The sequence below is a fragment of the Toxoplasma gondii genome, chromosome V (assembly GCF_000006565.2).
Source record: "Toxoplasma gondii ME49 chromosome V, whole genome shotgun sequence".
NCBI lineage: Eukaryota > Apicomplexa > Conoidasida > Eucoccidiorida > Sarcocystidae > Toxoplasma > Toxoplasma gondii.
The window spans coordinates 595,059-608,108 of NC_031472.1; the positions used below are offsets into that span (position 1 = coordinate 595,059).

Sequence of the window (13,050 nt, forward strand, 5' to 3'; positions counted from 1 at the left end):
TCCTTTCCGAGGGCACGATTCCCAGGATGGCGATCAATCAGTCTTGCAGGCCCCTCCCTTGACCATCACTACAATTGCGTCCGATATACTACTGTTCCGGTTATCGTTTCTGCTCACTGACATGCAGCATCTTTTCTGGCTCGATTCTGATCATTCGACCTTCATCTGTGAGCATCTTTTGTCGAGCTGTGGCTATGATTCGCCTTTTTGTAGGACATATCTCTCTTGGGACATCCGAGGCTATTCACGGGGGCGCTGTTCCAGAATGAAGTGTTATCCTGTGTCACATAGGCCCTGACGGTATATTAATTGATCTGCCCTCCCATGCCAGCCCTCGACAGTCCAATGTGTCACAAAAGGGACATTGCACGTACAGTAGCACACGGAGAAGCAGAGAATCCGGGTCAGCATAGTCATATTCTGTCACACCGCGAACCTCAGCATTTTCACAGATTCTCTTGTTCAGGGTTGAAATTCAGAGCCCGTGGTTCTGTGAGCTGTTTTCTTGACATGCTTTCATTGATTCATTGCCTAGTTGATTCTACTTGCCTGCTCCCCTGTCACACAGGCCTTTTGTTTTACCACACAGCTCTGGCAAGTGACACCCGAGTTTTTTCAGACTCCGTGTCGGCTACCGACGCACCAAGTAGCCTCCCGGCGCGACTCGGCGCATTTACCCAAGAATTTTTGCGGTGAGGTATGCCTCATCTTGGGGTTCCCGCAGCTCCAACAGATTGCATGGCTGAGATGGTTTAATGAGCATTTCATTTCGCGTGCCGTTCGGAGCTTCTGGCGCACGCCGTGTGCCAAATTTGTCGGAGTTGCCTGGGTTGAGCGACGGTCGTGGTCACTGAGGAAGGCTCTCAAGCCGAGGTATAATACGACAGGACCTTTGTCGCAAATTGCTGTGAGTGTGTGTTTCGAAGTAAGTGGCCTCTGGCGCTTTGTGGAATCTCTTTCTCTTAACGCAGGCACCGATTTGCCGTCTTTCCAGGCGTTGCAGTACTGAATCGTGACGCTTGCAAACGCGTTGCGGTCAGAACAAGAGATTTTTTTCACACCAGGAGAGGATGGTTCTGCTTTGTCGAAACTGGTGAAGTTCGGCCTTTCTAGTGAGTCGGACTCTAGAAAGTGAAAAGACAAAGCTTTTCTGTTAACTGAGTCAAGACAGGGTCGTCCACACTCGCGTGCAAAGGCCGCCATCATTCGCTGCACGGCGCAAAGGGTTTGGGGTTCCGCGCCGTAACACCTCGCGAGGGGGGTGGATCACTGCCGTTCAACCAGCCATGCAGGTACCTTATCGTGTGTCTTGTCTTCATCGGCAAATTTCTCTTGTTCTAGTTACCTCGCGAAGATTTACGATATTCTAGCGAACTATCTCATTTGAACCTCCTTAGTTTTCGCTTTTCTTTCAGAGCAACCCATTCACGTCATGGTGTATCCCTTTTCACAACAAACCAGGGGGGGTTAAATCTGCCCCGCCCTCCTCTTTTCCTGCTCGCCAGATTCTTTTTCCGATGCGCCTCTGCTCATCGGAGCTCGGGTAGCCAATCTTGTTAAACCGCCTCTCTTGTGTATCCGCCATTCTCCATGTTCTAAAAGGACCCGCTGTCTCTGTGAGGCACACTGGACCTTTTTTTAGACCGTTATATGCCTTTCCGAATACTTCTGTCTTGCAGACTCGCCGAGCCGGGGCCACCCCCCCTCGGTACCGCAGTTCACCGTACATCTTCGAGTAGAAGCTGTTTCGCTGTACGCTGCTGTCCTTGTTCGAGTCTTTATTCGAGCACCCCGCTTTCCTGTTCTCTCCAGATTTAGGTGCACCAGTGCCTTACTTGGGACCTCTTGATGCCGCAACAGCGGTTCTCCGCAGCCGTCGGCTTCGGCCGTCGCGCTGATCCTTCATCATCCTCTTCGGACGAAGAAAACGGCCGGAAACTGGCGAGTCTTCGGACCTGCTTCGTGAATACTCGTGGAGTTAAATCGGGGGAAGATGATGTTTGGGTCGAGGTGTCGAGAAATCCTGTGCAAAGAGGTAGCGCGCGTGGTTCTCATTCGCACTCCCATGCTCTTCTAGAAGACGGTGTCAACTCAGCTGTTCCTTCACGCCTCAACAAAGGTGCAACTCGGCCACGAGCCGGGCATGCCTATCTCGACTCTGGGGAGTATAACCAGGAGTCCAACAGATCTGAGGAAGGAGAAACGGAGGATGAGGAGGGAGGCCAACATGCGTATTACTCATGGGCGCGTGAGGGAGAAAGCAAGACCCGCGGCGAGACACAGTCGCTGTCTCAACATCGATCACCTGCCTTGTGGCAGAAGAACCATGGGCAAGACTCAGCCAGAAGACTAGGGCATTCTGGAGCGGGTCCGGAGGAAGAATGTTCTGAATCGGATGATGACGATCGGAGCTCCGACGATTTACCCGACAGGCGAGTCAGATCCATCATGAGAGAATAGAATATAGTCAATCTGTCGGAGTATCGAATCACGAGAGTAGAATTAAGACAGTCTTTCGGACTACCGAACCACATTTAAGCTAATGCAACGCGGTCACACACATACTTGCGGCGCATCCAAAGTGTCCACCTCTGCTGCTTTGCTGAGGACAAGGGACAACTCATTTCACTAAATGTGTACCTCTCATGTTGTTTCCCTGCTCTATACTGCTGAATCGGTTTATTTGCTGTCGAGCAGCCAACTTCCCCTTGCCCGTGCGTGTCCTCACGCGTTGTCTCTTGGTCGCCGCTGTGCCTCTTTTTCAGGTACTTGCGCCAGCCTCACCCATCTGCGTTCCAGCGCTCAGCAGCTTCGTACCATGGCTCCGGCTCCCGCTACTCTACGGGCAGAGGCAGTCGACACGGTGACGCTGAGGCTTCCGAAAGCGGTCAGGGGCGCTCAATTGTTGAACCGACTGTACGAAGACTCCAAGAAAGCAGCGCGAGGGAAGTTATGGCCACAGTGGTGGAGCCGCGTTTGAAGTGGAAGAAGTCTCTCGAAGCCTTTCAGTCTTGTCTCCGCATGGCGCCGAGTGACGACGAGGCAGTAGGCTACGAGTCGGACGAAGAAGACGAGAGGGAAGCAGAGAGTAGCAGACGTCCCGAGGTGCATCTGAGGGGTGTGGCTTCAGCGGAAGATACGGGTCACCGGAAACTCCGGTTCACCTCCAGTAGATCTCACGGTCAGGCAGGTCTGCATACCTATCCAGGACAAGACGAACTGGAAGACCAGGAAGAGGAAGAAGGCGAAGACGAGGAAGCAGACAGCGACTTCGCACACCGGGTCGCAATGGCGACAGGGCCGAGAACGGGCCGACGTAGTCAACTTCCTTCGGAGCGAAACAAAGGCGATCGCTGCCCGATGCTGGGTCAGTGCCACGACGAGCAAATGTCTCGAAGACTCTGGGACGGTGAAGATGAAGAAGCAGAAGCGTTCTATCGAGGCGACACACTCTCCCGACAGCCGCCCTTCGCCTCTCGTTCCGTCTCTCTTCGCTCCTACCCCAGGCACACGCCGAGGGAGGACAGTGAAGACGAGGAGCAGCAGCTGGCTGAACTGAAGACCTATGTGAACAAAAAGCTATCCACCTTAGACCGACGTTACGGGGCTTTCCGCGGCGGTCGCAGAGCCGATGAAAGCGAAGACGAGGAAGAAGCGCGGGCGGTGACTGAGTCCCGGAAGGCGTACCGAGGGACGCTGCTCGCTGCTTTGGCATCTGGCATGGGCGCGAATGATGACAAGAAAAGTCCTCGTTCTCCACGATTCGGCTCTGCAGACGACACCGACTGGGGCGAAGATACAGTATCGTCGCCTTCCTTTGGTGCGAAATCTCTGAAGTCCCCCGCCTGGAAACAAACGCGCGAGATGGTGGAGACAGGGGACAAGCAACGGGCAGCTCTCCTGTCCTCGGGTCTTCGTCTGACTTCTCAGGGCGACGCCGACACAGCTTCGACACTCACGTCAACTCCAAGAATTGAAAGTATTCGCCTTTCTTCTCCAGCTTCCTCCCCGTCTTCTTTCTCTGCTTCTTTTCCGTCTTCTGAAAACGTAGTGCCGAAAGAGAACGTCGGTTCGGGTGTCGCGGGTCGCGTTCAGCAAATGATGAGCGTCGACGAGGCGGACGGCAAAGGAGAAATTGGAATGCGGTTCATGTCTGTTGAGGAACACGACGCGAAGCTGAAGGCCCTGCAAGATCGATACAGAGCGAAGTATGCAGAGCTGAAGCGGACTCCTATTCTCACTGAGAACGCAGAAGCGGAGGAAGAGGGGGACACAGCGGAAGTGCAGAACTTGCCAGGAGAAATAGAGCACGAACCCAGAGGAGACGCTGAAGAAGAAGATGTGAATCAGGTTGTAGAGGAAGAAAGTCCACGCGCTGCGACAGACGGTGAAGCGGAGGAGGAAGCAGGCGAAACCTGCGAGAGAGAAGACGGAACGGACGGTGAGGACGGCATCGGGAATGGCGAGTGTGGGGAACAAGACACTGTAGCACCAGAAGGTCAAGCTACCGAGGAGGAAAAGGAGGCAGAAGTTCACAGTGAGGAAGCGGAAGGAGATGTAATGGAGTTAGCTGAAGAAGAGCAGGAAGAAGGTGTGGCTACGCTGGCGCCTGAAGAGGCCGCTGAGGAATGTGCAGAAGAACACGAGGCAGAAGCCGGAAATGCAGCAAGGGAGGAAGATGGCGGCGAGTCTCCTCCCGGGACTGGAGAGGCGGAGAAAAAAGAGAAATCAAATATTAAATCACAGGTTGTTGAAGCTCTGCAGGATGTGCTTCTCTCCGTTCTCCGGCCTCCCGCCTCGCTGCCTTCCAACTCAGTCTCTTCTCTCGTGCCGCCCTTCGATAATGTTCCTGCGCCCGACACACCGTCAGCGTGTGCGACGCCGAGTGCAGTCGCGGCCCGGAGTCTCCTCGCGGCGCTTTTCGGCCGGACAGGCTCTTTGTCGTCTTCGGCTGACTCGAAAGAGCCTCTTCCTCTCACCGAAATCTCTCCTCGGGGCATGCGCGAGAACGAGAAGATCCTCCAGAGACTTGAGAACGCAAGTTTCGCTTCGGCTGAGTCGAATCTCTGGACAGCCGCTGCGGCAGTAGTCTCCGGAAATCCAGCGAGAGCCTTGGACACGGGAGATGGCATCATACGGTCAGTTCTCCCTTCCCCCAGAGACCACCCTGGTGGAGGGTCCTCGGAGACCGCGTGGAAGGCGTCAGGTGCCGCAGTCGCGACAGACTGGACGATCTCCTTAATGAGGCAGGGAAGAGACGGCGAGGAACTGAGGCGGGCGGTGTGTCCTCGTGAGTTTCCCCTGGACGCTTTCCAGGGTGTGTCCGCAGATGGGGCAACCTCATTTGACGAAGCAAGTCGAGAATTTCCGACTTATCTTGCGAGCGCGTTTCGTCCTGCGGGGAGCACGCCTGCTGTCGCTGGATCTCGCTTCGACGGGGTAGATGTTGCCTCCTTTTTCGTCGGACGAGAGACGGAGAAGCGCCTGCCTTTCGATCACATGCGAGTAGGGGAGGGCGAAGAAGGACGAGACAGCATTTCCCACGTTCCGCTTTTCGCGGGAATCTCTGGCGGCTTCCAAGTAGACAACAGTGTTGTCACCATGCCACCTTCGAGTTTGCCATGCTCTCCTGAGCGGCAACAGGCACCTCATCAGGAAGAAGGGAGCTTCTCTGAGACAGACCGCAGTGACCCTCAAATCCCTTCCGCGGTCGAGAGCAGTTCTGCGTGCTCTCCATCTTCTGATTCGCCACATGCCTTCCCAGTCTCGAGTGTTACTCCGAAACTCCGCACCCTTTCGGAAACGGGATCGACAGTTGGGCGAAGAGGCCGAGGTGCCGCGTCAGTGACAAGCAGAGGCGAAAAGGCAAAGGAGACGGCCCCCCAAACGGGTGGCGAGACTCCTGCTGCATCGGAAGTCTCTCGACGAACCTCGACAGACTGCACCGGACGAGACAAATTGAACGAAGTCCGCAGGCAGCTAAAGGAGCGTGTCGGATTCCAGAAGAGTAAATCCATTGGGGACCAGCGGCCCAAGAGTCGTTCAGCCTCCGGAGTTTCATCGAGGCGGTGTGTATCTCGCCCGACGACCCCTCGGGAGATAGCCACTTCTACTCAGCGCCAGTCCCAGAGCTTCTTTTCCTTTGAGGGACCTGAGGTTGTGCGCTTCCCGACTGTAGGGGAGTTGAGAAGACAACTGGATATCTCGCAGCACACAGGGACAGAAGGGGATCGGCTTAATGGAAAAGGGGGCACGGGAAGCGCAGCCATTTTAGCGCTTCTCACCGGCTCCAGCAGACTTCCGAAACGAGAGTTGCCTGTCCCCCCCCCCGGGCGCCCCAGGGACAGTGGACGGTCGGAGACAGAGACAGGAAAGGCAACTAAGAAGCAGTCTGGACTCAAGACAGAGAGGCCTGGGCGCAAGTCTCCAGATCAGTCTCAAGAATTGTCGAGTTGGATCGTTTCTCCCCCTTCAAGAATGGCCAGCTCTGTGGCTCTGTGCACCACGACAGCTGGAGGATCGTCTCCGAGGGACAGAGAGAGAACCACTAGCTACGGGGGTGACTTCGAGAACGAGGAACACGACGAAGAACGCTGTGCGGCTAGCCCGCATCCGAGGCAAACGACGGCATCTGGAAGTGGCAAAAGAGTCGCGGAAACAGAAAAGACAAGCGAAAAGAAGGGAAAGGGCGAAGGGAAAAGAGAGACGGGAGAACTCGGACATGGGGAGACTAAGAAGGCGGCAGTCAAGGCGAAAGAAGGGAGAGGAGGGCGGAAGAAGGACAAGAAGAAAGCTGCGGAAGAAGCACATCAGAGTGAAATAGAGCAGCCCATCTTCACTCCGGCTCCTCCCTCTTGCGGAGGCCGCGGAATCCAAGGCAGTTCAAAAAAGTCAAAAAAAGAAAAGACAGGTTGGAGCGGTCGTCGCGTCAGTTGCTCGCTCGAAAGCGAATCAATTTTGGAGCCTCAAGACAGTGTCGAAGCTGCCTCCGAACCAGAAAGCGAGTAGGACCCATTCACTTCCTGGGAGAATGGCCCAAGAACGTACAGTATATCTATAAATCTACCTATACGCGTATACATGTACATACGAAACCGTCTGAGAACCTAGGTTTGGATGAGCTTGGATCTGTCTTTATAATCGCAAACGCAGCGCGAAGCAAAAAGTGTAAAACCTGTGGGTATCCTATGAAAAAGCTGGAAGGGAGAGCTACAGACGCGCCGAAGTTGTCTGAACCCATCCTTTCCAGTGCGTTTTGGTGCCTCTTTCGTTTACAAGGTGTCGTGCAATTTGTGCGGCGCTGTCTTGTCGACTGCGTCCTCAGGGCGACGGAGAAGGACCTGGAAGCCGAGAGGCACCGTCAAGAAATGGAAGCGCACAAGGAGGAGCAAGCGCTTCTCCTCTCCGCGACACAGAAACACGTACAGGTAGGTTGTCTTACTTGCGGAAATGTCAGTAAATCAATTGCATCGCTCCTCTTTCTGTGAGGTCCCGTGCGGGGTCGGACTTCATCTGGAAGTAGCAGGACAGGCATGAGTCGTGGCTGTCACTGCACATGGGGCAAGCTGTAGAAAATCCACATGGTGATATGGAAACAAGTTATGGTGGACATGCGGCGATGTGAAGTCCGTTTTCTGTTCCTATGTACGTGTCGAGACATCTCGTGTATTTTTGCCATTCTTATTTATGTACCTATGTATTCACGGGTACGTACCGCTTCAGGTGTATGAGGGTGAAGGAGTTTTCAGCTGTGATGTACATGGTATCTATCGCTCTGTTTGCACTTCCGCTCTTCCGCGAGGTCGAAGCAGCGAGTTCCCACGACCCTTGAGCATGTGCGGTGCGATGTGTCCATTGGGGTCTACGAATCCCATTGCACGTAGCGGTTTTCTTTGCAACTTGAGAGTGCGTTTTTCTCTCGGACTAGGGAGTCCCTTCCCTCTCTCCCTCTCTCAGAATGGCGTCTCGGCACTTTGGTATGAGACAGTTTCTGAGTGTTTGTTTCATTTCCCCAGGAAGTCCACAAAGAGCTCGAACGCCTTGTTCGCGAGAACGCCACACTCCAAGAAGAAAAACAACAGCAAGAAATAAAAGTGCGCCAGATTTTGAAGACTGCCTCGCGTACGAATCTGCAGCTGCTTGCTCTGAAGGCCCAACAACCTGCGTGGGAGCGACTGAAGAAGAATGAGGAGCAACATCACGAGCTAGAGGCTTTGGAGAAGGAGCTTGAGAGCTTGAAGAGATCGGTGCAAGAAAGAACGTCCCGAGAACACGGAACGATTGTTGACCTTCAGGCACGCCTGGCTTCCACTGAACAACTGTTGAAGGAGAGAACGGAAGAGGTGGCGAGGAAGCGCGTGGCGCGAGAGGAAGAGGAACGAATCAGGGAGATCGTCTGCATGCAAGTGAGCACGCGCAATATGCTTGAATACCGGGAGGGAGCGGCAGAGGGAGGGCGTGCAGCAGGAGAAAGGCAATCTCACCAAGGCAGTTCCCGAGAAACGCAGAGAGAAAAGGGTGACCGAGATGAGAGTGACTATGGGAAGAATGGAAAGCTCGACAGAGATTGGAAACAGTGGCCAGAGAGGAGAAAAGCAGAAAGACAGCCACACTATGAACCGAGTCGCCTCAGGTCTGATATAGGAGACTGTCGGGGGAGACGGTTCGGAAGCGAGGGCGGAAGACGAGAGAGAAACGGCAGGACAAGTGCTACCGATGAGACGTACTTAGACAACCTCAAGAGGACACAAAAGGAAAGCGAAGAGACAAACCACGAGGGTCACCCGTGCCATGATTAGCGAATGGGATTCGTGGGAGCGGGAACAAAGTGATGCATCATTCGATCGGCTATCTTAAAAATGGTGTGCGGTGTCTCAGGACAGCGTGAATTGGATTCATTTTCAGAACACCTTGGCAGAATGTAGAACTTGCAAATGACGAATGCGCTTGCATTTCAGCCGCCATCGTCGCGAGCACCTTTCGTTTTGGTGTGACTCTTCTCAGGTTGAGGAGTGGCGCTTGCGTTGTGAGGCCCAGGCGGAGACACTTCAGCGTTTGACGACGCGTCTGAGTGGCGCCGAGCAAGCGAAGACACAGCTGGAGAGCAAATTGGCCGAGATGTTGAAGCTCATGGAGCGAGTGAAGGCGGCACTCGTGGCCACGAGAAACGAAGCTGAGGAACACAAGAAAGCCCGTGAAAGCGCTGAGAAAGAACTCATATGGAAACACGCCAAGTCTGTCTCCTGTGGAGTCCAGACGGACACCGCTAGAGTGAAACATTCAGGAGATCAGGCGGACTTGCAGCCTCAGGTAAAGCGATACAGACGCCGCGAATGCAGCACTCGGTCTGATAGGTGGATACGGAATAAAGCACTGGCCGGTGGTATTCACTTTTAGATGCAGAGCTTTCGCGGAAGCGGTTCTTAGATGGGGAAAAAACGTTTAAGCGTTTTTCATGAATGTCTTTTGCTGTTTCAGCTTCTTTACGCGGTCGTCGTCTCATCATTTCGTTTGCAACTAGAGGGATGTGGGGGGTCCTTGGGGAAGGGGCACGGGGACGATGCCGTTTCATTCTCTTACGCTTCTAGATCTCTCTGGGTTTCATGCATGCGTTCAGTGATCTGTCAACTCGTGCAGCTGAATGATGGAAGAAATCTTCAGAGATCAGCTTTTATGGAAAAAGACCTGTCCCTCCCGTCTGCTCGTTAGGCTGAGTGAATGTGGGTCACATTATGCGTGGTTCTACACAGTTAAGGTTTTGCAGATTTCTCTGAGAGGTGCTGTAGGTATGACAGCGCAAACGTGTTCCGAGGAGGCTCTGCAACAGTCTGGTCGTTTGTGTTCTGGCTGTTTTGTGCAGAAGGACGTGAGGACTGTCGCCGTTCAGGTTGGTCACCCTAACGAGAAGTCCCTGCAAGCACAAGATTCAGTGCGCGATCAGAAGCTGGCCAGCGCCCTGGCTAAGCAGAAGCAGCTGACTCTGCAAGTTCGGGCAGAACACAAGAAGAGGGCGTCGGCGTGGTCTGCCGAGAAAGCGGAGCTCCAGGCACTCGTGATTTCTTTACAAGGGAGAATTGCAGAACTCGAGAAAATTCAGAAGCTGACTTCGGGCAACAAGTCCTCTGGCCCTGTCAACCCCGGCCTCGGTCCGTTTCATGCGAACTCGTACGCAAGTGGGTATGCACTGCAGGTCGCAAGTCTGTGCTCACCTGGGATGGCCCCTGGCTTTGTAGCCTCTCCCTTTCCGCTGCCGCCCGTCTCGCGCGTGTCTCAGTCGGTACGCGACAATGCAACAGAGAAAGATGCGGGGAGGCACGGGACTCGGAGAAAGGACCTCGTCGCTCCCGTGGGGGCGGCACCGGAATTCGCAGAGCAAGAGGAGCAAGAGCTGCTTGATTTCGTCTCGGATTTGATTCACAGTGGGGACGCAGGCGAGTCGCCAGTGGTTGACAGAGTGCCAGAGGCAGGCAAGGAAGGCAAGGAACACGAGGACCATAGAGCCCAGCAACCAGAACGAAGAGATGACGAACATGACGTCATTGCGGAGGACCTCCGAGCGATGGATGAAAGTGTCAAAGTCCTCGAAGACCAGCTTGAAGAACGGCTCCGAATTCTGGGAACACATGAGGACAACCTGGACGCTCAGGGGGATAACCGCCAAGAGACGGAGACCGGAGAAAAGAAGGTTGAAGCATCTGGTGGAGCTGGGAGGCGGAGGCGGGGAGTTTCGTGGACCATCGATGAGAAACCATCGATCACGAAAGACGGTAGGCCACCAGAAAAAGACATCCCGCACAAACATGTTCGTATCCTTGCGCCCGATTTGCACGCACTTATATCGTCTTTGCGAGGGTTTGGGAGCAAGTGGACACGCGCGTCATCGCCAAATTTCTTCTGTAAGTCTGTGTAACTGGTGGCTGGTGGTATGTCTGTGTGCGTGGTACCCTCACCCCTGAGCTGTACTTTACATTGCCGAGGCAACACGCTTCAAACACACTTCTCTGTTTTTCTTTGTCATTTTCTCCAACATCGTTCCTTCTCCCACTCCCGTCCTGATTCCTCTTGGCTGTCGTTTGTCGCGCGTCTCAGGTCTTCGCTCTGAGGCCCGCTCTTCTCCCGCTGTCTCCCCGCGGACAGGAGTCGGCACCTACCAGAGCCGGTCTACAGAAAGTTCTGCCTCCGTTTTTTCTCGCAATTCACCATCTCCCAGCAGGCTGGATTCTCTCCTGGACTCCCCGGTAGATGCTCTGTATGCAGAGGCAGCCTTGTCTGGTCTGGAAGAGACGGGTTTGGCGGAGCTCTCTTTCCCTGGAGCAAGCGCAGGGGCGAGCGACAGTTCAGGTGACTTTGTGCAGACAAGAAGCATTGGCCAGATTTTTGCAGAAAAAACTGCGGTTCCCTCAGCGCACGATGCCCCGCAAACTGCCCCTTCTGGAGGGAAGAACTCTTACGACAGCATTTCTCAACTTCTAACAGAGTCTCGGCGGGAAACTCGCACATCTTCAGCTCGAGAGAAAGTACAGGAACTCCGGAGACAACTGAGGGAACATGGGGTGCTATCTTAATTTCAACACCTTGCGGGGCTTTCATTCCCTGCACAGACGGCAGATTCACAGGCCACAGTTCCTGAGCGCTCAAATTTTCTTCAAATGAAACGAAACTGTACGTGACCGCCTGTCTGTTCTAAGAGTAATCAGTTTTTTCCGTTGTCGCTGCAGTTCGTGATGACGATGCCACATACACATACGATTTTTTTTATCCGTATGTATATGCATGCTTATAGACGTACCAGAATCGCAAGTGAAACGTATATCTACACACACATGATCAGAATCCGCACATGTAGCGTTTCGTGTAGTTCCAGAGTATATGGAGAGGTACTGCAGAAAATGCGCATCCTCTCGTCCCCACTGGAACGGGACGAGGCTCGTCTTTTCCTTTCTTGGTGTGAGAAGCGGAAGTTCTTAACGGGATCTTGCGGAGACGAACAGTCCGCTGAATGCGCGTTTCTCCGTCTCGACGCCGGTAGAAATCAGGAATAAAAGCCAGCTGAGGCGATACCATCGAAGCGCCTCCAGAGATCCTATGGTGTACAGTGACGCCGATCAAACTGAAGGGCGTGAGAATTTATTATGAAGTGCAAAGATGACAAGACGCTACCAAGGCTGGGAAGAGCTTGGTGAATAGCAGACGAAGCCCAGTTGACTGGCTTTATGTCTGCTGCTCTCCAGGCGGAGCTCATCGAAAATTGATCCCTCGATTTGTGTCGGTTTCTCCTTTTTGCTTGAACGAGTTCTGCATGCTTCTCGTGCACCACTCCCATGCCATTTCCCTCTCAAGACTGTCTTCCCAACAAAGACTCCAGGGAAACAAACATGAGTCGAAAAACCCACCACTGCGTGTCACACTTCGTGACGCAGATTGACAATCTGCATGCGCGCCATGAGCCTGGCTGTAGCGCCGAAAGTGGTTTCGATTGCAACGTTTCCATTACCATGATTTATTAAATTATTTCATTCACCCCGCCAAGAAACAGAAGCAATCCAAGCGTGCTGCACGCAAATCTTGTCCGCCTCCGTACATTCCGCTTGATTACTCACGACTCCACCTCTCCTAAAACTAACACGAAGTATCCATATGCATTTGTGTGTGTTTATCGATATATATATATATATATATATATTTATATTGTAGGTAAATACTTGGAAACCTGTGTACACTGTAAGTGTATGGTAGGGATGGAACGAATTCTTCTAAGAGATCTCGTTCGTTTGACGCGGCCACTTCGAGGAGAGGCTGTGAAGAGCAGACAGAGAGGTTGCAGTGGAAACAAACTGGAGAAGAAGCCTCGAGAAAGACGTCAATCGTCTCAGCGCTGCGGCAAAGAATGGGAAATGCATCTGGAGTACGTATGTGTACGATTCAGAGCCTGTGTGTAGGATTGGTGTTGGGACATTAGGTTTAGGGTCTATCTACCTATTGGTTTTTTTTCTAGAACGGAATATAGTTGCGTGCACTGGAAGATGGGCGACAAGCAGTCCAACTCGTCGC

General features: G+C 53.4%; 1 protein-coding gene across 1 annotated transcript; it reads left to right on the top strand.

Moving 5' to 3' along the window:
- The first annotated feature begins 1,480 nt into the window (after positions 1–1,480).
- TGME49_212780 (hypothetical protein) lies at positions 1,481–12,465 on the top strand. Its single transcript, XM_018779575.1, has 7 exons — positions 1,481–2,432; positions 2,766–7,004; positions 7,325–7,427; positions 8,016–8,405; positions 9,004–9,309; positions 9,860–10,766; positions 11,089–12,465. The coding sequence occupies exons 1-7, from the start codon at positions 1,849–1,851 to the stop codon at positions 11,562–11,564; spliced, it is 7,005 nt and encodes a 2,334-aa protein (XP_018637859.1). The 5' UTR covers positions 1,481–1,848; the 3' UTR covers positions 11,565–12,465.
- The last annotated feature ends 585 nt before the right edge of the window (positions 12,466–13,050 follow it).

Excerpts from the sequence above, each read along its gene's own strand:
- TGME49_212780 (XM_018779575.1), top strand. The coding sequence starts at position 1,849 with ATGCCGCAACAGCGGTTCTCCGCAGCCGTCGGCTTCGGCCGTCGCGCT. Across the intron at positions 7,428-8,015 it reads CGACACAGAAACACGTACAG|GAAGTCCACAAAGAGCTCGA; the intron begins GTAGGTTGTCTT and ends TCATTTCCCCAG. Across the intron at positions 8,406-9,003 it reads GGGAGATCGTCTGCATGCAA|GTTGAGGAGTGGCGCTTGCG; the intron begins GTGAGCACGCGC and ends GACTCTTCTCAG.